At 41.2% G+C, this 27,511-nt stretch overlaps 1 protein-coding gene across 2 annotated transcripts in view; it reads right to left on the bottom strand.

Annotated features, from left to right (window-relative positions):
- The window catches only part of GNL3L (G protein nucleolar 3 like), a gene marked incomplete at both ends in the record, with an annotated part of 64,933 nt that overhangs the window by 13,719 nt on the left and 23,703 nt on the right, over nt 1-27,511 (bottom strand). For both annotated transcript variants that reach the window (XM_084258480.1, XM_084258479.1), the window contains 8 exons: nt 2,191-2,318; nt 4,390-4,526; nt 4,827-4,969; nt 5,046-5,220; nt 5,717-5,804; nt 7,783-7,927; nt 23,359-23,462; nt 27,282-27,417. In XM_084258480.1, the coding sequence (XP_084114606.1) occupies nt 2,191-2,318; nt 4,390-4,526; nt 4,827-4,969; nt 5,046-5,220; nt 5,717-5,804; nt 7,783-7,927; nt 23,359-23,462; nt 27,282-27,417 (1,056 nt within the window). The remainder of the gene's footprint in view (nt 1-2,190; nt 2,319-4,389; nt 4,527-4,826; nt 4,970-5,045; nt 5,221-5,716; nt 5,805-7,782; nt 7,928-23,358; nt 23,463-27,281; nt 27,418-27,511) is intronic.

Raw genomic sequence — 27,511 nt, 5'->3', positions numbered from 1 at the left:
CAGCATGAGTTCAATCCCCTGGTCAGCCAGTGAGCAACCCATATGGCACAGCAGACCTCTCCTGACTCACCCACTGCTCCCCTGAGCTGTGTACTTTGGTCAAGCTCTCTGTTCTGTTCCCCACTCTGTCTCTGGTGAATCCTCTCACCCTGCACACCTCTGGCCTGTCCCCCAGCTCTTGTATGCATAAATAAATAAATCTTTAAAAAAAAGTTAGTAAAAATAAAACTACTAAAACTAAATATATATATATATATATATATATATATATATATATATGTGAGGATAAATATGACGCGATTGCTGCCCATGCCCAATGCAGGCCTCACTGTCTTTTAAGGAAGACTGGCAACATTTTCCTTCCTGGACTCCCTGCCTCTTCCCTGGCCCTTTTCTCTCTAATCTGATTTTTACCCTCGCTGTCAGAATGATAGCTCTAATACACAAACCTGACTATGCCACTTCCCTCTTAAGAAACCCTTCCTGATATTATATGACCATGAAAAATAAAGGACAACATTTTAAGTAATAATGTGGGTCTACAACATACATTTATAAGTGCAATAAGCAAAGTACAGAATAATACAAGTAGCATGCTACTATTTAAATTAAAATAGATTTCTGTATCAGTGTGCATGTATATATGTGTGTATATATAAAGATGAAAGAGCTCTGAAAGAACATTTAAGTCAGCTAATAATGACTGCTTTCAAGTAGGGGGCAGGGTAAATGGCAGACAGAAACAGGAGACTTACTTTTCACAGCATACACTTTAGTACCTTTTAAATTTTATACCATGAAAGAAAATAAATTTTATAACATATACATATATTACCAAGTCGAAAAATAAGTAAAAACAAAACATATTTAAAATAAACAAAATGGGGCCTCCCCGGTGGCACAGTGGTTGAGCGCTGGGTTGCGAAGCTGCCCAAAGCCTCTGCAGCACTGGTTTGATCCCCGGCCACCCGGCGAGGGTCCCACATGGTGCGCAGACCTCTCCTGCCACCCACTGCTCCCCTCAGCAGTGTATTTCATCGGTCTGCCTGTTCTGTTCTCAGCTCTGGCTCTGGTGAATTCTCTCACCCTCCCGCGCTTCTGACTGTACCCAGTGCTTGTATAAATAAATAAATAAATCTAATTAAAAAAATAAACAAAATGGAAAAAAAATTAAAATTCTCACCAGAAAAAAAATAAACAACTTTCAGTTTTTACCTGTTACTGGTAGTTTAATGTCAAATGCAAGAACTCTGTGGAATGACTCAGATTCATCTTTCCCTGCCTCTACCCTAACTCCAGCCACCCCACATCACTTATGATTTCCCTAAAATACCCGCTCTCTCTCATCCTTTTGGGCCTTGACCTGAATATAGGATGGGCCCTTGCCTGTGCTGCTGTCCCATCTGCTCAGAGAACTCCTCAGCTTTCAAGATGTGGTGCAAGCATCAAGGCCTCCAAGAAAAACTTACCTTACCCACAAAGTAGTGTAGGTTAGGGCCCTTAGATCCATGCTTTTCCAATCTTTACCCCCACCCACAGTCTATATGCTTTGCAGTACAGTGCAGATGTTTAGGTCTGAAATCCACTAAATTGTACCCCCCCGAAGGACAGAGATGAGAGGACTAGCAGAAGAAAAAAGGCTACAGGAGTCATAAAATGCCATGCAGGTCTTCTTAACAGGCCTCAGGCATATTGACTTGATAGTAGGTATTGGAAAGCCATGAAAGGGGAGGTGACATAGTCAGATTGGGCCATTATAAATCTGTTGAGAGAGGAATGGAAACATACGTTAAGGCTATAGGGATGAAAAGGTACCAGTTTCTCAAGAGAGGACAGTTTCTCCTTTAGGAAGAAGAAGCCATACTTGGTGACTGTATGGTTTCCCAGATAGTAGTTAAGGGGGAAGAGTCAGAGATACCCAGATTTGCAACTTGAACAGGGTGGTTAGATAGAGATACCTATTATTTGGGCTGGAGCCAGAACTGGGAAACCTGCTTGAGAGAACTTACCTCCTCCTTGAAACTGCCATTGCTTAGCAAAGAGTGCATCCTGCCAGGACCCCAGGGAACCCACAGGAAATGACACCCAACCATTACAGGCAGACTACATGGAAGCCAGGTGGAAGAGACTGACCACTTTCCAGAGCCCTGGGTAAAGGAAAGTGTTGCCATGAAGAAAGGGGAGAGGTACCTTATAAACCGTGGTTTTATTTTCCATGGCATCTGCTATTTTCACCATCGGAGAATGGAGCCACTTGATATCCATTTCGAGCGGGTCCATGTCACCCAACAGTTCATCAGATTCTCCAATGGCCAAGCCTTTAACACAACCAACACCACTGTTAAGGCCCTAGGCCTCCCTGCTGTCAACCCCCTGGTCAGGACTCAGTGGGAAGGATATATGGTCACTTCACAGGGGAGTTTCCAGGGAAACAGGGAGAGAATTTCATTCTTCTGGGAGGCCACATGACAAGTGGCTAAAGACATGGGTTTTGCAGTAGGTCACTAGCCTGCTGAACCTGGCCTCTAAGCCTCAGCTTCCTCATCTGGAAAATGGGGATGCCACAAGTCCTATAACACAGAGCTACTACAAGTCACAGCAGAGGATGCCTGTAATACACTGACCTGGGACAGTGCTCTTAAAATTGCAGCAACTGTGAGTCCCTCTCTAGAACAAGTCCTATCTCCTTCTCCCCCATGGCCCCTTGCCTAGAACTGTCTCCAGTGCAAACTACAAATGGGCCCTTTGCCCTGGTCTGCACTACTTTCATGCCTGTTTTTAAATTTACCTGGAATGCTAATCTCAATTCACTCTTCAAGATCCAACTCTAGGGCCAACTCCTCTAGGACACACTCACCATTAACCTCTCCTCTTCTCAATATCTCAGACCTCAATCTTTAACCAAAGAGCATATTCAGTATGGGAGCCCCTCTTCCCCTCACAGGCAGCCAGGGTCAAGCATCTTTATAAAAACATAAGCTCAAATTCTTCCAACTGCTTACTCCATAGAAGAGGAGAATAGAGTTCAGAAAGGGGGATGACTTGCCTGAAGCTACATGAGGAATAAACTATGAAGCAGGCAAGTCTTGTCCTTATCTGTAATCCAAAAATACTAAAAGGCCCAGGGCAGGAAAAGTACTAGACCTCAAGAAAAATAGAGAAACTAGAAGCTAAACCAATAAGGGGTTTCTTCACTGCCCCAAAGTGTCCACAGGCCCACAGAGCTTGAAGACCTTTCTTGTGCAGGGTGGATAAAGAAGGAACCATAAGCCAGTGCTGTAGATAGCAGAACAAACTTCCTGCAGGAGTTTCTAAAAGTCACACCTCAGTAGCCCAGCAAATAATCGTCTTAATGATTGCTAATATTTGCCAATCGTGTACTATATGCCAGGCACTGGTTTTTTTAATGTGTTTTTACATACTTTTTTTATTTTAAAACATTTTTTAAGATTTATTTATTTATTATACAAGCACTGGGTACAGTCAGAAGTGCGGGAGGTGAGAGAATTCACCAAAGCCAGAGCAGGGAGCAGAACAGGCAGAAGGACCGAAGTACACTGCTGAGGAGAGCAGCGGGCAGCAGGAGAGGTCTGCGCGCCATGTAGGGCCCTCACTGGTGGCCGGGGATCAAACCGGCGCTGCAGAGGCTGCAGGCAGCTTCGCAGCCCAGCGCTCAACCGCTGCGCCACCAGGGGAGGCCCTGTTTTTACATATTAAATCAATCTTCACAAATATCTTGTTGGGTGGGTGCTATTGTCCCTGTTTTATATATGACATCGAGACATAAACGAGAAGCAGTTTATGTGCAGCATCACAGACTAACAAGAAACAGAACCTGAATTTGAGTCCAGGTAGACCATTCTTTTAGCCACTCAGCTACTCTGATTTGGGAGTCTTGTAGACAACAGGGAGGGAGAACTGGCTTGAATGCCACCTTGCCTGCCATTGATGATGTGCCTTTCAGTTAACACAAACTTTCTGTAACTCACCAATGTTGGTGAGAATAAAAATCTAGGAATGGACATGCAACAGCTAAGGAAAAGCCTAGGGGCAACATGAAAGAAAGGTTTTTGAGGAGTGTCTCAGTTCACTCCAGGTCCTAAGAGATAAGAAAGGAACCTCATATTTCCTGAGCACCTCACTGTGCACCCAGGAGTTTGCTGATTTCTTCCCATCTACCAACAGCCCACAACCACACCATATGACCCATATTAGAATTGTTCACCTTGTGGAAGAAAATAATAAGCTAGGAGCTGGTTAAATAATTTTCCGAAAGCCAGAATAGGGCCAAGGAATAGGAGGTCAATATGGGATTTGCTATCAGGACTGTGTGGCTCCACTAGGGCAAGATCGAGTGCCAGGTAGACAAGTCCTCTCGCCCCCACTTACATTCCATGGTGTCTTCATTGGCCTGCTCAGTATCCTCAATGTCGAAGACCTCAGTCATCTCTTTAACAATCTCAGCACTGAGATGGGCAGGCAGAGTGTGGGTGGCAGGTGGGGGTGTATAGAAGCTGATCTTCCCACTGCATTGGGAATGGGAGGAAATTGGTGTGATGTCATTAAGAAAGCAAATGACCAATCAGAGTGTAAGAAAACCCAGACAGTGGCTTCTGAACAAGCAGTTGAGTTACTGGATAATCACTGGGCATAAATTCCTGAGCAGGAAGTGACCTGGCCCTGGGACTACCCAGGGGAGTTTCCAGAGGAGGGAAACCTCTTTCATTCGTACTGGGAGGCCACAAGACAAAGGACTAACGGTTCAGTGCCACTGCATTGAACACAGATGAGCTCCTTTATGGAGTCTAATGCCCAACAGCCCTCACCTCACCCAGTCAGCCAGGACAGCTTTCGCTGCCTGCTCCTGACTGTATATGCCTCCTTTTATCTTCTTCCCCAAGCGCTGGGCCACTGCTGTCAGAAAGTGTTCAGTGGTCTGGAACTCAGAGATGCCGTAATAATTGGAAACCTGTGACAAGAAGAAATCATGAGAAAGAATGAAGGACCTGTGGAGTGGGGTAGGTTGTGAATAAGAGCCTATGTACCTCCTCCAGATTGCAGCGCTGCAGTATGGTCTCCACTGGGGTCACGGGGTCCGGCAGCTTCTGCACATGGATGCAGTTACGAAGGATGGTGCCCACCTCTGAACTGGGTCCTGGGACAATGCCTGGGGCATCCAACAGTCTGATGAACTTGTCCAGATAGACCTCCTGCATGAACCTGGGTTAGGAAAGGATACAGAAAGCATGCAGAATATCAATGAGCTCAGATATGTTTGGCATCCTCGAGGCAAAGCACATAGTTGGGAGAAGGGGTGAGGTATAAACAGTGTACAGATAGAGGTGGAGAAATGTAGGGGTCAGTGACTCTGGTACCCTACTTATATGGGACTGATTCTAATTTAACTTCCACTATTGCAGCTGAGCTGTAAGACTCTGGGCAAGCTTCTGATTCTGCACCTCAGCTGCTTTATCTAGGAGCTGGAGCCTCTTGTTCATAGCACAATCTTGTATGGTTGTTAGGAGGCTTTAAGGAACTACAGGGACAAGCACCCAACTGAGCATCTGGCACAAACCCAGGGTATGCCAGGTAAATGAGGACTGTTAGAATTGGAGGCTGGTCTGAGATAAGTAAAGGGACAGGGGCTGAAGGTATGGAATTTGGGGAAATGGTAGGGTCATGGAGTTGTGGTGTAAGAGAGCAGACAGGTGCTTACTTGGTGACCCCAGGAACAGCTCCAACACTGCACGCACGGCTGCGCTTCAGGCTATTGATGAGGCTGCTCTTCCCAACGTTGGGAAGGCCTAAAAAGGAAAAGAAGGTGGCTCAGGGCAGGAAGGCCACTCAGGAATATTTGGTCCAATCTGTGTGTAGGAAATCCAAGTAGGAGCAGTGACCAGGCCATAGGGGCCAAAAAGAGAGCCTGGCCTCCTGCCTTCCTGCCCCAGACCCTGACTAAGCCCCTACATGCCCTTTTTACTCCTCTCCTCCACTTGTGAGCACAATGGATAGACACTCATCTCCAGTCTACAACCAGCCCGGGAGAGGTGCTCAACACAAGGCTTCTATGACATGATCCAACAGAGGATAGACATCAGGAAGTATCTGTAAATCAGAGAACCATTTCCTGGTTGGTGGGAAATGGGGCTCATCTCCAGATGCCAGTCTCTCCGAGTAGCTGTCCACCTGAGGGTTTTTCTGTTTGGGCATCTATGAGTACCTCTCAACCTACAGATGTCTTTATAGGTTTCTCCTTCACCAGGTCTTACTCTCACTGTTCACTTTTCTCTGAGTGTTAGAATTCACATGTAGACTTCTCTCTCATGGGTGTGCCTTTGTGTGTGGAGGTTCTGCCCCTACCTGTCTCTTGTTGTTTTGGTTCTCCTCATTCTAAACAATGCTGCTTTTTGTCTTTTTGTCTTTCTCGCCTACTCAGTCTTTTTCTTTATCATTTTTCTGTGTATGTATCTAATCACTCTTTCTTTGCCAGTTTGTCTCATTGTCTCTCACTCTGGCAACTATACTTTCTAATTCTCCCCACCCCAACCAATTCTGTCTCTTTTGAATTCCCTCTATGCCAACTCCTCTCAGTCTCCTTCTGTACCTGTCCTTCTCTTTGTGGACTTACCTTTCTACATGTATGCCTCTCTGTGTCTTTTTCTCTATCTGTATCTCCCTAACCCTCTTTCTTTCAGTCTATTTCTACCTCTGTACATATCTACCTGTCTCATGATATACATGTCTGTGCATTTGTCTCTGTCTGTGACTCTGGGTACGAGACTGAGTCTGAGGGTTGAGTGAACGTGGGCACATGTATCTATCTCTGTTGCTTGATTTGCTTAGGGCGGGGGCGGGGAGCAGAGTTGGGGGGAATAGGGGAAAGGCTTGGTCTACATGTGTTTTTCTTTGGGGTTTGCCTCTAAGTATGTCTCCAAACATGTAGGTCAGTCACGTCTGTGGCTCCGTATGTGGATACAGTCCTGTGTGTGAGTTCCTGTGTCAACACATTGTTCCTAACTGTTCTTTCATGCATGTCTCTGAAACTGTATATCCCTGTGTTTGTCTCGCTCTCATTCTTTCTTCGGGTATACACATCTACCTCTCTACATGTGTTGTGTCTCTACAGACTTGTGTACATATTTGTCTCTACGTTCCTTTTGGTATTCTTTCTGATCATATCTCCCTCTCTGCATGCCTCTGCCATTTAAATGTCTCCCCTTTCCACTCCCTACCAACTACACCATTTGGCTTCCCAGATCTTTGTCTATTCAGGCATATGTATCTATACCTTTTCCCTCAGTGCCCTACTCTTACCAATTGCTTCCTCTCCCTGATGGTCTATCTCTGTCTCTCTGCATTTCCCTGTTCCTTTTCCACCATATCTCACCCAGTGCTCTGATATCAGACAGGCCCAGCTTTGAGCATCCATTTTGCTGCCTTTCCCAGGGCTGAGTTTCACAAATCCTTTTTCCCTTCTCTAGACCTCAGTGTTCTTATCTATGAAAAGAAGCCATTCACCTCTCCTTCCCACAGCTATGACAGGATGAGATGGGGCCAGCACCAAGTCTAGCTCCTAGCATCTGGTCCATGGTTTTAACACTCAGTGCATGGTAATAATTCTGACTATGCCTTCCCATGCCCACAAATTCAAATTACAAATCACATACTAAATCACTCCTTGCTTCTTCAAAAAAAGTAGTTATCAAATTCCCAGAATCCTTTCCCTCAGTAAGCCTCTGCCCAAGGAAGGAGGCCAACCCCCATTACCTCCCCAGGCCTTACCAACAACACCCACACGGATATGGGTGCGCACTTCACCAAGGCGGCAATAGTTCCCCAGAACCCTCATGAGGTTTTCAGCTCCAAAGCAGGCTTTGCTTTTCAGCAGTGACTCAGAGGCCTGCTCCACCGGCACATTGCAACGATTCTGGAAAATAAGGGGTATTACAGAAGAGGCATCAGGTGGGAGATGTGACCTGTGCCCAGCTTTGTTACTTTCAGGGAAACTTTCAGGACCTCCCTATAATCACCAAGACCCTCAACTCAAAGCTTCTCATATAAGTGAGCTTCTCATACAGGCCTTGAACACCACCATTTCTCTGACCCATAGGACTATTTGTCCACTGTCTTTGCATTTTCAGTCTTCTCTATCCCTGTCACTACCTAGACACATGTCTCTTGCCTCCCTCTTCCTCCCTCATCCTGGCCTCCACAAAGGGCAGGTTTGTGCTCCAGCTCTGCCTCTCACAGGCATATGCCCAGCAAATTATTCTTCCCTTCTCTAGACTTCGTGTCCCTATATGAAAAATGGGAACATCCACTTTCCCTGCTTGTGGAAGAAAAAGATGATACCTGGCCTACCTTCTCTTTATTCCTCACATACATGACAAGGACATTCCATTCTCCTATCTCCTTGCTCCTGAGGCCATATCCCCTGCCCAGAATGCCCTTCCATCTCATCCACTTTCCTTACTACCACAGGACCCCAAAATAGGAATTAACCTAAATAGCCATCAATAAAAACCAGACTGGGCCTCTCTGGTGGCCTAGGGGTTAAGTCTCAGCACTATCACTGCTATGGCCTGGGTCTGATCCCCAGCCAGGGTGCTAACCCACATATGGCACAGCAGACCTCTCCTGTCTCACCCACTGGTGCCGTTAGCAGTGTATTTCAGTAAATCTGCCTGTTCTGCTCCCCACTCTTTATTAGTGAATCCTCTCACCCCCTGCACCTCTAGCCTACACTCCAGTTCTCCATGCAAAAAAAAAAAAAAAAAAAACAGGTTAAAGGAACCAGTGGATAATAAACAAATCTACAAGAAGGTAGATCTGAGCATTTCAAACTTATGTTCTTGGTGTCGTAACAGGGAGAGACAGAAACCAAAAGTTGGAAACAATGGGTAAAAAAGTCTGAAATATGATACCACCAGACACAGTATTGGGGCACAGGGATAGGCACCCACCCCGTCCCTAACCAGGCTCTAGGTCCTTCCAGAACTCATCGACCTACTGTACCAGGTTAGCATGATTCCCTGAGAACTCAGTATGCAGGAATGATGGAGAGGGTAATGACAGGAGCAGCCAGGGGTACTCTAAGATAACATTGGTGTTCCTAAGAAGTATTCATCCCTCCTCCTCTGTCCAGACTCCCTGGCCTTTCTGTAGCTTGTATGATTACCATAGTCAAGAGAATACATGTTTCCTTGAGAAAATACCGGCTGGACTAAAGTGGAGTAGATGTCACCTGGGGATGCTTGTAGTTAAATCAGTCATCCCCCAAATCACCCACCCTTCCACCATCTGGGCTTGACAGGTCTCTGAACAGTCTATCTACTAACCAGACTGCAATTTCACACAGTGCCTTCCTGCGGCCTAGGCCCATAGCCCCCTGGTCACTCTGCTTTGCCTGTGCTTCAGGGGAAAGACTATACCCACAAAACCCACCGAGAGCAGAACTAGGCTGAAGTTGAAATGTGACTCGCAGTCTGGAGCTTCTAGGAGAACATTTAATGTTCTGTATAAGTCGGTTTTGACCTGACAGGAAATTGCAGGTTCTTCCTTTGGGCCAAGCAGCTACAGTACCCAAGGAGGCTTATGACCTTGAACTCCACTGGAGTGACCTCCTTAACCACCAGTATCCATGGCCCCTATTCTGTAGTCTGGGTACCTGGACCATTCCCCCACTGCTGGCTCCTTAGATATAGTCATTTTAATGGTTATGAGGCTTCAACCAACACCATAACTGAAAAGCACAGCATCCAAAACCAATACCCTAGGCCAATAACATGTGACCTTCAATTCTAACACAAGACCATTACAGCAGGACTGGGAGAGAAGCAGTCTAGCTCGATCTACAGAAATAATCAAAGAGCACCAAATAGAATGAGAAGGCAGAGGAATGTGCCCCACTGATGGATCAAGACAAAACCCTGGTAAAAAACCCCAATGTAACAGAACTGACCAAACTACCAAAAGACTTCAGAGCAATAGCCTTAAAGATGCTGACTAATTATTGGGCCTCCATGGTGGTGCAGGGATTAAAGACACAGTGCTATCAAGCTATCACCAGTCACTGCAACAAGAGTTCGATCTCCAGCCAGGGAGATAACCCACATGGTGCAGCAGAATTCTCCTGACTCACCCGCTGCTTCCCTCAGCAGGGTATTTCAGTCAGTCCATCTGTTCTGTTCCCCACTCTGTCTCTGGTGAATCCTCTCACCCTCCCACCTCTGACGTACACCCCAGTTCTTGTATGCATAAATAAATATTTTTTAAAAGATGCTGATTAATTATTAAGAGAGCGATGGATGAACAAAATGAGAAATACAACAAGGACATAGAAAATGTGAAAAGTTCCAAATGGAAATAAAGAATGCAATAGTTAAGATTAAAAAATAATATAACAGAGGGGTTTAACAGTAGACAAAATGAGGCAAAGAAACTAATCAGCAAGATAGAAAATAGTGTAGTAAAAGCAGCCAAAAACACCAACAAAAAGAATAAAGTATTTTTAAAAATAAAGAAAACAGGGCCTCCCTGGTAGTGCAAGGAGTTAAGATGCAACCTGTGAAGCTGTCCACAGCCTCTGCAGCACAAGTTCGATCCCCAGCTGGCCAGGGAGCAACCCACATAGCGCAGTAGACCTCTCCTGACTTGCCCGCTGCTCCCTTCAGCAGTGTACCTAGGTCAATCTGCCTGTTCTATTCCCCACTCTGTCTCCGGTGAATCCTTTCAACCCCCGCACCTCTGGCCTGTACCCCAGCTCTTGTATGATAAATATTTTTTTTTAAATAAAGAAAACATGAGACAGCATCAAGAACAACAACATTCACAACGTTCCAGGAGAGAGACAGAAAGGTGCAGAATACCTATATAAATAAATAATAAGAAATTAGTGGAGGAAACAAACGTGCAGATTCAGGAAGTCATAGAATTCCAAACAAAATAATTCCAAAGGACACATTATGATTAAAATGGCAAAAACTATGAACTTACAGAATCCTGAAAGCAACTAAAGAAAAACAAACTCACACAGAAGTAAAGTCCCCATAAAACTATAAGTATAATTCTCAGCAAAAATAAAAAATAAGCAACAACAAAAAAAAAACCTTAAAGGCTAGAAGGGAATGGTATGATACATTAGAAGTACTGAAAGGAAAAAAAAAAAACATAGAACCAAGAGTCCTTGACCTTGATCTAGGTCAGAACTGAAGAAGCAATAAAGAATTTTACAAACAACAGTTAAAGGAATTCATCTCCTCTAAACTAACTTTGCAAGAAATATGAGAGGGACTTTGATAAAATGGAAAAAAAAAAAAAAAAAAAAACTTCAACTAGAAGTAACAAGACACCAAAATCAAAATATGGGGTGGGAAGGGAAGTAAAAATGGGTATTAGGGCATCCCTGGTGGCGCAAAGGGTAAAGTCTCAGCACTATGAAGTTATCAGCAGCCACTGTAGCCTGAGTTCAATCCCCGGCCAGGGAGCTAACACACATGGCAAAGCAAACCTCTTGTGTCTTGCCCGCTGCTCCCCTCAGCAGTGTATTTCAGTAGATCTACCTGTTCTGCTCCCCATTCTGTCTCTGGTGAACCCTCTCACCCCTCCCCCCACACCTCTGGCCTATACCCCAACTCTTGTATGCATAAATAAATAAAATAAATCTTTTTTTAAAATGGGTATTGGGGGGCCTCCCCTGGAACAGGCGGTTGAGTGCAGCGCTGTGAAGCTGTCCGCAGCCTCTGCAGCGCCGGTTCGATCCCAGCCTGGCCGACGAGGGTCCCACATGGTGTGGCAGACCTCTCCTGTCTCACCCACTGCTCACCTCAGCAGTGTATTTCATCAGTATGCCTGTTCCGTTCCCCGCTCTGTCTCTGGTGAACCCTCTCCCACAAATCTGGCCTGCACCCCGGTTCTTGTATAAATAAATAAATAAATCTTTAAAAAAATGTGTATTGGTGGGAAAACCTTAAGATTAACTGTCTTTCAATTTAACATAAGTTATAAGCTTATAACTTAAATTTATAAACCTAATGGTAACCTCAGAAGAAAAATTCCCAGAAAAACAAAAAAGATAATCCACACACTAGAGAAAAAGGCAGCTATTAAAATAAAAGTGAAGAAAACATAAACAAAAGACAGAGAAAAATCGCAAAAACCTCTAGAAAATAAATAATATATATATATATATATATATATATATATATATATAAAATTTCCCTAAATCTCAGTGGTCTGAACTGCAATCAACTGGCGTTCCAACGATAAGCACAGACTCAAAGTAAAAGTTTGGAAAACAACCCTACAGGCAAATGGGACCTTAAAAAAGGCAGAGACAGGGCCTCCCTGGTGGCACAAAGAATTAAACACAGCACTATGAAGCAATACGCAGCCTCTGTAGCAAGAGTTTGATCCCTGGCCGGCCAGGGAGTAGCCCACATGGTGCAGCAAACCTCTCCTGACTCGCCCACTGCTCAGTCTGCCTGTTCTGTTCCCCACTCTGTCTCTGGTGAATCCTCTCACCCCACCACCCCCCGCACCTTTGGCCTGTACCCCAGCTCTTGTATGCATAAATAAATAAATCTTTTTTAAAAAAAGGCAGGGACAGCCATGCATAAATAATATAAAATTGACTTCCATGTAAAAAAGGTAACAAGAGACAGGGATGATCATTATATAATGATTAAGTGAACAATACATCAGGAAGACAACACTCATCCATATATATGCACTAAATGAAGGAGCATCAAAATATATAAAGCAACTATTAACAGTTCTAGAAACAGACAGCAACACAACAGTACTAAGGGATTTCGATACCCACATATCAATAAGGCAAATCAAGCAGACAGAAAATCAATACAACAGACATAAATAAGGAATTACACCATATGGACTTAATAAGCATTTTTCAAGGAAGTGCACCCCAAAAACCTGAGTTCACATTCTTTTTAGTGCACATAGTACATTCTTGAGGATAGAAAACATCTTGGATCACAAAACAAGTGTCATTAAACTCATGATGATTCAAATCATATAAAATATCTTCTTACAATGGTATCAAATGAGAAATCAACCACAAAAAAGGGAAATCACTGCAAATATGTACAGGATAAACAACATTCTACTGAATGTTTACTGAATTAAAAAATACCTGGAGAATGAATGAAAATGAAACATGAGCTATCAGAATCTATGGGATACAGCAAAAGCTGTACTAAGAGGGAAGTATATAAGCAATACAGGCACACATCAAGACACAAGAAAGTGCTCGAATAAATAATTTCATCTTATACCTTAAAGAACTAGAAAAGGAATAACAAACAAAAAGTCAGAAGAAGGAAAGAAACAAGAAAAATTAGAGCAGACATAAACAAAACAGAAAAAAAAAGGCAGTCCAAAAGATCAATGAAACCAAAAGCTGGTTCTTTGACATAGGAGTCAGGAATGTATAACTGAGAAATGAAAGTCTATTCAACAAATGATAATGGGAGAATTGGACAGCCACATGCAAAAGAATGAAACTAGACCACAAAGTCATAGCACACAGAAAAATTAACTCAAAATATATCAAATACTTGGAGGTAAGAACGGAAATCATAAAATACATAGGAGAATACAAAGCTGTAACAGAATAGTTAGACATACAGATGGCCAATAAGCATAAAAAATGTTCATCATCCTTACTATCAGAAAAATGCAAATCAAAAACACAATGAGACACTATTTCACAACTGTAAGAATGGGCAATATCCAAAAGATCAGAAACAAGTGTTGGCAATGACATGAAGAAAAAGGAATTCCAGTACACTTTAAAGGAACTCAAGTACACTATTAACAAAATAGCATGGAGCAAAAGAATGAAGCTTGACCACTACCTCACACCATACACATAAATCAACTCAAAATGGATTAAAGAACTAGACATAAGACCTGAAACCATAAAATACATAGAAGGAAATATAGGCGGAACACTACGTGATTTGCATATCAAAGACATCTTTACAGACACATCACCCAAAGCAGTGATAGTAAAGGCAAAGATAAACAGCTGGGACTACATCAAATTAAAGAGCTTCTGCACAGCAAAAGAGACAATAACAAAAACAAAGAGAAACCCCACCAACTGGGAGAACATTTTTGCACACAACACTAATGATAAAGGACTGATCACAAAAGTCTGCAAAGAGCTGATGAGACTCAGCAACAACAAAGAAAATAATCCAGTCAAAAAATGGGCAGAAGAGCTAAAAAGAAACTTCTCTGAAGAGGAAATGCAAATGGCCAACAGACATATGAAAAAATGTTCAACATCACTTGTAATCAGGGAAATGCAAATCAAAACTACCATGAGATACCATCTTACACCAGTGAGAACGGCACATATTAAAAACTAGCAACAGCAAATGTTGGCGAGGTTGTGGAGAAAAAGGAACTCTTCTACACTGTTGGTGGGAGTGCAAACTGGTCCAACCACTATGGAGAGCTGTGTGGAGATTTCTGGACCTACTAAACATAGAGCTTCCACATGATCCAGCAATTCCTCTCCTAGGTATTTAACCAAAGGACACAGAAACATCAATTCCAAAGAACACCTGCACCCCTATGTTTACAGCAGCACTATTTACAATAGCTAAGCTGTGGAAACAGCCCAAATGCCCAAAAATAGATGACTGGATCAAGAAGATGTGGTACATATATACAATGGAATATTACTCAGCATTCAAAAAAGATAAACACTTGCAATTTGCAGCAACATGGATGGCGCTGGAAGGGATCATGCTCAGCGAAATAAGCCAAAAAGAAAAAGAAAAATACCGGATGGTCTCATTCATAGCAGGAATCTAGAAAACTTAAATAAGGGACCAGGAAAATGAATAACTATAAGAAAGTGAAAATCAAAATCAACAAAAAACTATGAACCAGAGACACTTTTTGGGGGGTGGGGGCTGGGAGGGGAGGGATTGGGGTCAGAATGGGAGGTTTGCAATTGTATGGGGAATATAAAAATAAAATTTATTATTTAAAAAAAAAGTAAATAAATAAATCTTCCTCTCAAAAAAAAAATAAAAATAAAAAAAAAGAAAATAGCATGGAGTTTACTCAAAGTGTTAAAAAGAGACCTATCATATAGTCCAGTAATTCCACTTCTAGGGATTTATCCAAAGTATACAAAAACACTAATCTGAAGGGATATAAGCACTCCATTGTTCAGTGAAACTCTATTTACAGTAACCAAGTTATGGAAACAACCTAAGTGTCCAACAAGATAGTGGATTAAGAAGATTGTGTGTGTGTGTGTGTGTGAGAGAGAGAGAGAGAGAGAGAGAGAGAGAGAGAATACTACTCAGGTGTAAAAAAGATAAAATCTTGCCATTTGTGACTTTATCAATGGAAGTGATTATATAAGTCAAAGGAAAAAGACAAATACTGGATGATTTCACTCGTCCACTTTTTGTCTTTATATTGTCTATAATGAAACAAAGCAAAAGAACAGAGAAAAATCTAACTAAAACAAACCCTTGAAATTTGATCACAAAACTAAGACTACCAGAGGAGGTTGGGGATGACGGGGGAGGGAAACCAGTGGACTATAGTGGAGGATTATGGGTGCTTTGCATAGTGTGATTACATTTGAAGAGGTGTGAACCTATACAGGTACAGTACGTATGCAGTGTTATAGCCAAAATTACCTCAATAAAAATAACATAAAGATTCACATACACCTATGTACATAGTAGAATTGTCCACAAATGCTAAGTCATGAAACCAACCTAATTGCCCTAAAACAGACAAATGGATAAAGAAATTTTGGAATATATACTCAATGGACTATTCTGGGGGAAAAAAAGACAGTGTCTTTTGGGATAAAATGGACGGACTTCATGATGATTATGTTAAGTAAAGTAAGACATAAAGTGAATGATAAAAGCAGATGGCTTCACTAACCTATGGAATATAAATACCCAAAAATACAACAGGAATAAATCTAGGACTTAGTGAAAGAATTTAATGGTTACCAGGGGGAACGGGGAAGGGAGGAAAGGGAAGAAAGGAGGGAAACAGAGGGAATGTGGTTTGGTGGAGGGTGAGAGGAATGTGCACATATGAAAAGCAAAACTGTAACCTGAAAATTCAAAAAAAATAGTAATTTTCAAAAACCTTTTAAATAAGGATCAGGTTAAAGAAAAATAGCTTGAAAGTGGAATGCAAATGAGAGAGGGTAATTAGAAAAGGATACCAATGACATTTTTGCCATCAAACAACCAAAGCATTGTAAATGAAGTATCATGCTTCTCCCAGAATAGTAAAGATTAAAACATTTAATGATATCAAATATTTGTAAGGGTGTAGGAAAGTAGGCTCTCTCACACATTCATCTACCCCACTGGTGAGAAAATAATTAGTATAGATGTGGGCAGGGGTGACAATTTGTCAGTACCTAGGAAAATGTAAAATAAATGTAAAATGCATAAAGCTCATGACTCAGACACTCCACCTACCTCTCAGTAAGTGACCTACACATTTGTCCACCAACAAAAAAAAGACATTTGTGTTGAAATACTGGTTCAATGATAAAAAAAAAAAACATGGAAACTAATCTTATTTAGCATCAAAAAGGTAGACATAGAAAATCTCCAAGAAAATAAAGCCAGGGGTACCGGTAGAAAACGGTTTTTAAACCTTATCTATTATTGGTTTTATTTTTGCTATTTTATTTTTCAATAAATATTAAGCTTTATATCGGGTGAAAAAATAGAAAAAAAAAGTCTCTTAAGAGTGGGCTTCTCTCCTCAAAAGTAATCAATGTTTCTGAATACTTTAATATTTTACAGTGAAGATGTATTGCTATATTATAAAAATTTAAAGTAGTATGATTTAAAGAAAAAAATGAATGAAGGCATATGTTTTTAAAAGTTAATAGCAGCTTCCTAAAGTGATAATATAGGAAGAAGTAAAATGATATTAAGAAGTTATCTAGGGGGGACTCCCCTGGTTGCACAGGCAGTTGAGAACAGTGCTGTGAAGCTGTCTGCAGCCTCTGCCTCGCCGGTTCAATCCCAGCCGGCCGGCGAGGGTCCCACATGGCGTGGCAGACCTCTCCTGTCGCACCCACTGCTCCCCTCAGCAGTGTATTTTGTCAGTCTCCCTGTTCTGTTCCCCACTCTGTCTCTGTTGAATACTCTCAAACTCCCGCGCATCTGGCCTGTACCCCAGTTCTTGTATAAATAAATAAATCTTAAAAAAAAAAAAAGAAGTAATCTAGGGGCCTCCTTGGTGGCGCAAGGGTTTAAGATGCAACCTATGAAGATATCCACAGCCACTGAAGCATGAGTTCAATCCCCAGGCAGGGAGCTACCCACATGGCACAGCAGACCTTTACTGATTCACCAGCTTCTCCCCTCAGCAGTGTATTTCAGTCAATCTATCTGTTCAGTTTCCCACTGTCTCTGGTGAATCGTTTCACACACCACACCTCTGGCCTGAACCCCAGTTCTTGTATGCATTAATAAATAAACCGTAAAAAAAAAAAGAAGTGTCAGACCAAATGCACAGGAATGTGCGTCTCTGACTCACCATTTTAGAACAGGGACCTTCCTTCAATAAAGACTGCTTGAAACCGGCCGAAGGCTACTCGCTGAACCAGAGGTGAGCTGGGAAGCACCCCCACGACAGGCCCCTTCTGGCCAGCAGTCTGAGCCCAAAGGGGGAGCGGGCATCCAAGGCCAGGGCAGACCGTGTGTGCAGGAAAGTGCATCTCCGACTCGCCATTTTAGAACAGGGACATTCCTTCAATAAAGACTTCTTGAAACTGGCAGAAGGCTCCCCACAGAGCCAGAGGTGAGCTGAAGGACCCCACAACCCTGGTCCCCCCTGGCAGGGAGTAGGAGCCCAGAGGGGGAGCCAGTGATTTGGAGCCCAGAGTGCAATCCAGCCACCCCACCTCCAGGGAAGTCTGTGGAACTTCAAGACACACCTTTGGAATTAAACAAACATAGAAGGAGGAGATATTCTGTGACAGTGACCATTAACATACTCAAAGTACCACTGCCTCACCGGACTTCTGGCATAACGGTATTTGACTGGTTTGGACCACCAGTTTCCGAAATCACAGAAAGAGCACACCAAAAAGATGCTGGCCAGTACCAGTGACACAGTGTCCCAACACATAGGGCAAATTAGGAAACAGGCAGAAGGGAGAAGAAAAACTAAATGCAACCTAGCAACCCCTCAGGAAAAAGACACACCACCAAAGAAAACAACCCACCAGACTGCAACGACAGTGACTTGGAAGAACTTCTGAGCCTTCTAGAAAGAAAATTTAAAATTGCCATGATTAAAAGACTGAAGGAAGTCAAAAATGATATGGGAAAAATAATCAACGATCAGAAGAATAAAATTGAGTCCCTAAAGAGGGAAGTAAAAGAAATGCAGGAGATCAAAGAATTAATGGAGGAGCTAAAGATTTCTGGGAAAAGCCGTGAAAGCAGAACAGATGAAATGGAAGAATGAACAAGTACTCTTGAAGACACGGAAATAAAAAGAATCAAAACAGAAAAGGAAAGAGAAGTATGAAGGAAAAAGACTGAAGAAAGACTTTGGGAACTATCTGACTCCATGAGGAAAGGAAATATAAGAGTTATAGGAATCCCAGAAGGAGAGGAGGGAGATCTAGGAACAGAGAAAATATTCAAGGAAATAATTGAAAAGAACTTCTCAAACGTGAAGGAGCTGAAAATAGACATACAAGAACCAAGAAGAATATCAAACTTCCATGACTAAAGGAAACATACACAAGACACATAATATTAAAGCTCCTAAGAATCCAAGACAAGGAAAAAATAATAAAGCTGACAAGAGGGAAAAAACAGATAACACTAAACCCAAAAAAGTCTAAGTACACATTTATTTCAAGTGCACACAGATCATTCTCCAGGATCGATCACATACTGAGACAAAAGACAAACATCAACAGATACACAAAGATTGAAATCATACCAACCATCTTCTCTGACCATGAAGGCATCAAGCTAGAAGTAAACCATAAACGAAGGCAAGGAACCCTCCTACCTCATGGAGATTGAAACCCACACTACTGGAAGAGCACTGGACTAATGAGATCAAAGAAGAAATTAAAAAATACTTTGAGTTGAATGACAAGGAGGACACCAATTTCCTTAATATGGGACACAGCAAAAGCAGTAATAAGAGGGAAATGTATAGCAATAGAGGCTCACATCAAGAAATAAAAAAGATCTCAAAGAAACAGCCTAATCTGGAAGTTCAAAGAACTAGAAAAAGAACAAAAACAAAAAAAAAACCAAAACCAGTAGAAGAAAAGAAATAATAAAAATCAAAGCAGAAATAAATGAAATCAAAACAAACAAAAAAAAAATCCAAAAGATCAATGAAACCAAAAGCTGGTTCTTCGAAAAAAATCAATAAAATAGAAAAACCCCTAGCCAGGCTCACAAAGGAAAAAAGGGAGAAAGCACAAATAAATAGGAGCACAAATGAAAGAGGAGAAATCACAACAGACACAGCAGAAATAAAAAAAATAATCAGAAACTACTATGGACAGTTATATGTTAACAAGTTTTACGATCAGAAGAGATAGACAAATTCCTACAACTCTACAATCACCCAAAGCTAGATAAAGAAGAAACAGAACACCTAAACAGACCAATTACAAGCAGCAAAATTGAAATGGTAATCAAAAACCTGCCCAAAAACAAAAGCCCAGGACCTGATGGATTTACAAATGAATTCTACCAAATATTCAGAAACGAATTAGTGCCTATACTTCACAAAATCGTTCAAAAAAATTGAGAAGGAAGGGATAATACCAAACACATTCTATGAAACCAACATTACACTAATACCAAAACCAAACAAGGACAACACAAAAAAAGAAAACTATCTCTAACAAGAGGTAAAGGACCTATACAAAGAAAACTATAAAACACTGTTAAAAGAAATAGAAGAAGACACAAAGTAATGGAAAGACATCCCCTGCTCATGGATTGGAAGAATTAACAGTATTAAAATGGCCATCCTACCAAAAGCAATTTAAGATTCAATGCTATTCCAATCAAAATTTCAAGTACATTCTTCAAAGAAATAGAACAATTATTGATGAAATTCATATGGAATCACAAAAAACCCCGAATAGCCAAAGCTCTACTGAAAAAAAAAAAAAGAAGGGAATGGAGGCATCACATGCCCAGACTTCAAATTATACTACAAAGCCAAAATCATCAAAACTGCACGGTATTGGAACAAGAACAGAACACACAGACAAATGGAACCGAATAGAAAATCCAGAAATAAACCCACAGATTTACAGGCAACTAATCTTTGACAAAGGAGCAAAGAATATGCACTGGAGCAAAGAAAGTTTGTTCAATAAATGGTGCTGGGAAAACTGGGTCACTACATGCAAAAGAATGAAGCTTGACTTCAACCTCACACCATGCACAAAAACCAACTCCAAATGGATTAAAGAACTAGACATAAGACCTGAAACCATAAAATACATAGAAGAAAATTCTGGCACACAAAACTAATGATAAAGGACTGATCCCAACAATCTACAAAGAGCTAATGAGACTCAACAAAAACAAAGAAAATAATCCAGTCAAAAAATGGGCAGAAGAGCTAAAAAGAAATTTCTCCAAAGAGGAAATGCAAATAGCCAACAGGCATATGAAAAAATGTTCAACATCACTTGTAATCAGGGAAATGCAAATCAAAACTACCATGAGATACCATCTTACACCAGTGAGAATGGCATATATTAAAAAAACTAGCAACAACAAATGTTGGCAAGGTGTGGAGAAAAAGGAACTCTCCTGCACTGCTGGTGGGAGTACAAACTGGTCCAACCACTATGGAGAGCTGTGTGGAGATTTCTTGACCTACTAAAGATAGAGCTTCCATACGATCCAGCAATTCCACTCCTAGGTATTTACCCAAAGGACACAGAAACATCCATTCCAAAGGGCACCTGCACCCCTATGTTTATAGCAGCACTACTTACAAAGCTATGGAAACAGCCCAAATGCCCAAAAATAGATGAGTGGATCAAGAAGATGTGGTATATATACACGATGGAATATTACTCAGCAATCAAAAAAGATAAACACAAGCAGTTTGCAGCAACATGGATGGAGCAAGAAGGGATCATGCTCAGCGAAATAAGTCAGAAAGAAAAATACCAGATGGTCTCACTCATAGAAGGAATTTAGAAAACCTAAATAAGGGACCAGGAAAAAGGCTAATTAGTACAAAGTAAAAATCAAAATCAACAAGCAACTCTAAACCAGAGACACACTTCGGGGTGGGGGGGAGAGGCAGGGAGAGGAAGGACTAGGGTCAAAATAAGGAGAGGGTGCAATTGTATGGGGAATATAACCAAAATGAAAATGATGCATACATTTTGCAAATATGAAAAATGATGTAAGAATTATATAAAATAAAATATTAACTAAAAAAAAAGTTATCTAGTAAATAAAAAGCTTTGGGCCTCCAGACAGCTTTCCATAGTGCTTATACTAGTTTGCACTCCCACCAGCAATGTAGGAGAGTTTCTTTGTCACCACATCCTCACCAAAATTTGTTGCTAGTTTTTCTGATATGTGTGTTTCTTACTGGTGTAAGGTGGTATCTCAATGTGTTTTTGATTTACATTTCCCTGATTATATGGGGTGTTGAACTTTTTTTCATATGCCTGTTGGCCATTTGCATTTCCTCTTTGCAGAAATGTCTTTTAAGTTATTCTGCCCATTTCTTGACTGGATTGTCTACTAAAATTGGAGCTACCATCTGACTCAGCAATTCTACTCCTAGGGTTCTATCCAAAGGACACAAAAACACTGATTCAAAAGAACACTTGAACCCCTATGTTTATTGCAGCACTATTTATAATAGGTAAAACCTGAAAACAATGCAAATGCCCAAAAATAGATGACTGGATCAAGAAGATGTGGTATACATACACAATGGAATACTATTCAGCCATCAAAAAGACAAACTCATGCCATTTGCAGCAACGTGGATGGAGCTAGAAGGAATTATGCTCAGTGAAATAAGTCAGAAGGAAAAAGAAAAATTTCGGATGGTTTCACTTATAGGAGGAATACAGAGGAACCAAATTAGACATCAGTGTAAAAATTAATAACTACACAACACAAAACAAAACCAGACAATTATAAATCAGACATCCTGCAGGGGAGGAGGAGAGAGAGGGATCAGAGGAAGAGAGGGAGGAGCACAGGGGACTGTGGTGATGGTGCACAAGTGCATTGGTGAAGGAAATTCTATAGGCACTGCACCTGGGAGGAGGGGTCATAAAGCAAGTATCATTTAAAAATGAACAAAGAGGGCCTCCCCTCCCCGGTGGAGTAGCTGTTGAGCGCTGGGTTTCGAGGCTGCCCACAGCCTCTGCAGCGCCAGTTCAATCCCTGGCCACCAGGTGAGGGTCCCACATGGCACGCAGACCTCTCCTGCCGCCTGCCGTTCCCCTCAGCAGTGTGCTTCGTCAATCTGCCTGCTCTACTCTTCCCTCTGGCTCTGGTGAATTCTCTCACCCTCCCGCGCTTCTGACTGTACCCAGTGTTTGTATAAATAAATAAATAATTCTTTTTAAAAAATCAATAATGATGTAAAAAATAAATTTTTAAGAAATTATAAAAAAAAATTATAAAGATTAAATAACAAATGTCTGGGTGCACAGCAAATGTTTAATAACAGTTTATTCATTCATAGGACCAAGAAAGAATAAAGTAGAGTAGCTCTGGTAGTTATTTTTATTTTCATTATTACTTAGCTCTGTTTTAATTTGTAATGGTTGTATAATATTTTATATTATAATATTTTATTTATAATGTATAATATTTTATTTATCACATTAATTGTGATAAATAAAAATTTTTAGCCCCAAAAAAAAGAAGAAAAGAAAAGAAAAAGCTCGTGGGCTCCCTGGTGGTGCAAGTGGGTAAACACTGCACTATGAAGCAACCCGCAGCTACTGCAGCACAAGTTCAATCCCCGGCCAGGGAGTTTACCCGCATGGTGCAGCAGACCTCTCTTGTCTCACCTGCTGCTCCCCTCAGCAGTATATTTCAGTAAATCCGCCTGTTCTGCTCCCCACTGTCTCTGGTGAATCCTCTCACCCTCACACTTCTAGCCTGTACCCCAGTTCTTGTATGTATATATAAATCTTTAAAAAAAAAGAAAAAGCTCAAAGTTGAAGGCCAATTACCAAAGAGCTAGAGGCCCAATCCAAGCCATGCCCCAACCCCTACCCTGGCTCTAGCCTACCCTGAAAGACACTAGCCAACAATGGCCCCAACTTACCAGGTTTTTGACCTGATGCTGAGTGCTAGCCTTGAAAGCCACAGTTGGCAGCTCGTTTCGTAGGTAATTCAGCCACTTCTCCACAATTTCCTTGGGGACAAGGTCTGAAGAAAATAGGAATAGACAGGAGGTAAGGAGAACATCACCTTACAATGGCTCACTCCAAAGATCTCCACCACCAAAAACTAGGCCCAACTCTTATCAACAACTATCTCCCTAGCCCTGCCAGACCTTGCTGAGTCCCCAGAGGTCAGAGTTGGAAAGGACAGTATAGCCTAGGGTACCAGGTAGTGCTCCCTGAGGGAGCTCTGTTCCTTTGGGGAGAAAAGGAAAATTAGCTGTTTCTTCTCAGATACTTTTCTTCAAAATCAGAATGCCAGAGTGTCTGACTGCCTGAGAGCCAGAGTTCCATAGGCCTCCCCCAGATTATTGTCCATCTTCTCTCTGGACAAATCTATGCTGTGCCAAATGTCAAGAATAACCATGACAAGAACGGCTACCATTTGTGAAGTGCAGGCCACATAGGCCACATGTCAAACATTTATCATTAATTCTCACAACCCTGAGGTTGGGACAGTCACAGACCTTTTTCCATCCAGATAATAAAAAAAAAAAAAAAGATCTCTGAAAAGAGATATGATTTGTCCAAGATCACAGAGAAAATAAGACAGCACAACTGGTATAAGAAATAGAATTGAGTGACTCTTCAGTCCATGCACTCTTCTGATCAAGACTGGTTCCAGCTTCAGGGAAACAGAAATTCTCCAGGACTAGCAACTTACAGACAAGGTTCAAAATGCAAGAACAGGGGACTGAAAGGTAGATAGATTTGGGCTCCATTCCCAACACTACACTGTGTGTGTATGTATGTATGTCTATATGTCTGTATGTCTGTATGTCTTCTGTCTGTCTTTAGACAAGTGACTTTACCTCTCAGATTCCTGGCCTCAAACACAAGAATTCATATCTTGAAAAGCTGAAAGGAAAGCCTTTCCTTTAAGACAAGGATGGGATGTCCACTCTCACCACTGTTTTTCAATATAACTCTGGAAGTCCTAGCCAGAGCAGTAAGACAAGAGAAAGACATACAAGGAATCCAAATAGGCAAAGAAGAAGGAAAACTATCACTATTCGCAAATGATATAATAACACACAGAGAACCCCAAAAACTCCACAGAAAAACTAATCAAAATAATCAATCAGTTTACTTAAGTACCAGAAATAAAAATCAACACACATATATCAGCAGCTTTCCTATATGCAAACAACAAATCTAAAGAAGAAGAAATCAAGAAAACCATCCCTTTTATAATTGAAACAAAACATCAAATGCTTGGGAATAAACCTAACAAAAGAGGTGAAGGACCTATACAAAGAAAATTATAAAACATTGTTAAAAGAAATAAAAGAAGACACGAAGAAATGGAAAGACATCAACTGCTCATGGATTGGAAGAATCAACATTTTCAAAATGGCCATCCCACCAAGGGCAATTTACAGACTCAATGCTATGCCAATAAAAATTTCAGTGACATTCTTCAAAGTAATAGAACAAATATTAATGAAATTCATACAGAGCCACAAAAAAACCCAAATAGCCAGAGCTCTCCTGAATAAAAAGGAAGGGAATGGAGGTATCACATTCCCAGACTTCAAACTATGCTACAAAGCCGTAATAATCAAAAATGCATAGTACTGGAACAAGAACAGACACACAGACCAAAGGAATCAAATAGAAAACCCAGAAATAAACCCACAGATTTATGGGCAACTAATCTTTGACAAAGGAGCAAAGACTATGCAATGGAAAAATTAAAGTCTGTTCAATAAATGGTGCTAGAAAAACTGGGCTGCTACATGCAAAAAAAAAAAAAATGAACCTTGACTACTACCTCACACCATGCACAAAAATCAACTCAAAATGGTTAAAAGAACTAGACATAAGAACTGAAACCATAAAATATATAGAAGAAAAATAGGCAAAACACTACATGACATATACCTCAATAACGTCTTTAAAGACACATCACCAAAAACAAAGATAGTGAGGGAAAGGATAAACAGATGGGACTACATCAAATTAAAGAGCTTTTGTACAGCAAAAGAGACATTAACCCAAACAAAGAGACACCCCACTGATTGGGAGAAAATTTTTGCACCCAATACCACAAAGATCTACAAAGAGCTGATGAAACTCAACAAAACAAAGTAAACAACCCAGTCAAAAAATGGGCAGAAGAGCTAAAAAGACACTTCTCCAAAGAAGAAATGCAAATGGCCAACAGGCATATGAAAAAATGTTCAATGTCACTCGTAATCAGGGAAATGCAAATCAAAACCACAATGAGATACCACCTTGCACCAGTGAGAATGGCACATATCTATTTTTAGGTATTTGGGTTGTTTCCAAAGTTTACCTATTGTAAACAGTGCTGCAATAAACATAGGGGTGCGGGTGTCCTTTTGAATTAATGTTTTTGTGTCCTTTGGGTAGATACCTAGGAGTGAAATTGCTGGATCATATGGAAGCTACATTTTTAGCGGTTTTAGGAAACTCCACACAGCTTTGCACAGTGTTTGCGCCAGTTTGCATTCCCACCAGCAGTGTAGGAGAGTTCCTTTTTCTCCAAATCCTCACCAACATTTGTTGTTGCTAGTTTTTTTAATATGTGCTATTCTCACTGGTGTAAGATGGTATCTCATTGTGGTTTTGATTTTAATTTCCCTGATTAGAAGTGATGTTGAACATTTTTCTCATATGCCTATTGGCCAAAAGAGATGACTGGATCAAGACAATGTGGTACATATACACAATGGAATATTACTCAGCAATCAAAAATGATAAATTCATGCCATTTGCAGCAACATGGACAGAGCTGGAAGGGATTATGCTCACTGAAATAAGCCAGAGAGAAAAAGAAAATACCAGATGGTTTCACTTAAAGGAGGAATGTAGGGAATCCAAATAAGGAATCAGTGGGCAAAATGTAATTAAAGTAAAAATCAAAATCAACAGGCAACTATAAACCAGAGACATTCTGCAGTGGGGGAGAATGGCACCTATCAAAAAAAAACTAGTAACAACAAATATTGTCGAGGATGGAGAGAAAAAGGAACTCTCCTACACTGCTGGTGGGAATGTAAACTGGCCACTATGGAAAGCTGTGTGGAGGTCCCTCAAACTGCTAAAAATGGAGCTTCCATATGATCCAGCAATTCCACTCCTAGGTATCTACCCAAAGGACACAAAAACATTAATTCAAAAGGACACCTGCATCCCTGGGTTTATTGCAGCACTATTTACAATAGGTGAGCTATGGAAACAACACAAATGCCCAAAAATAGATGACTGGATCAAGAAAATGTAGTAAATATATATACACAAAGGAATACTAATCAGCAATCAAAAAAGACAAACTCATGACATTTGCAGCAAAAATGGATGGAGCTGGAAGGGATCATGCTCAGTGAAATAAGACAAAGAAAAAGAAAAATACCAGATGGTTTCACTTATAGGAGGAATGTAGAAGATTCAAATAAGGGATCAGGGTAAAAAAGTTATTATAATAAGGTGAAATCAAAATCAACAAGCAACTATAAACCAGAGACATACTGCAAGGGGTAGGGGAGATGGGAGTAGGCTCAAAACAGGTAGGAAGAACACAAGGGACTATGGTGATGGGTGCACGGGTAAACTGGTGGTGGGAATTTCACGGGGACTATAACCAAGATGAGAAAGCATATATTGTAAAATAATGAGGAATGATGTAAAATATATATATATAATATAAAAAAAAGAATTCCTACCTTATACAACTGCAATGAATAGCACTGTACTGCTGAGTCTCAGTGTCCACTCTGAGCTAGTCTTTGAAGAAGGCCTAACCCCTCCCCTACTTTACTCATTCCTGCCCAATACCCACCAATCTTGTTCAACACTAAGACCAGCTTCTTATTGCCTTCTGCCCGTAGGACAGCCTCCTCCATTTGGAAGCACCGGCAGCCCAACGGGTCCCTTGCATCCAAGACTTCCAGAATTACATCAGAGTATTCCACCACCTGCAGGCAGAGGACAGGGGAATAAAGGCAAGGAAAGGATTGAGTACCAGTCACACACACTCATGAAAGAAAAGGTCTCCATCTTAGAAAAAAG

This window comes from Talpa europaea, assembly GCF_964194135.1.
Source record: "Talpa europaea genome assembly, chromosome: X".
In the NCBI taxonomy this organism is placed as follows: Eukaryota; Metazoa; Chordata; class Mammalia; order Eulipotyphla; family Talpidae; genus Talpa; species Talpa europaea.
This window is presented reverse-complemented; position numbering and strand designations above follow the sequence as displayed.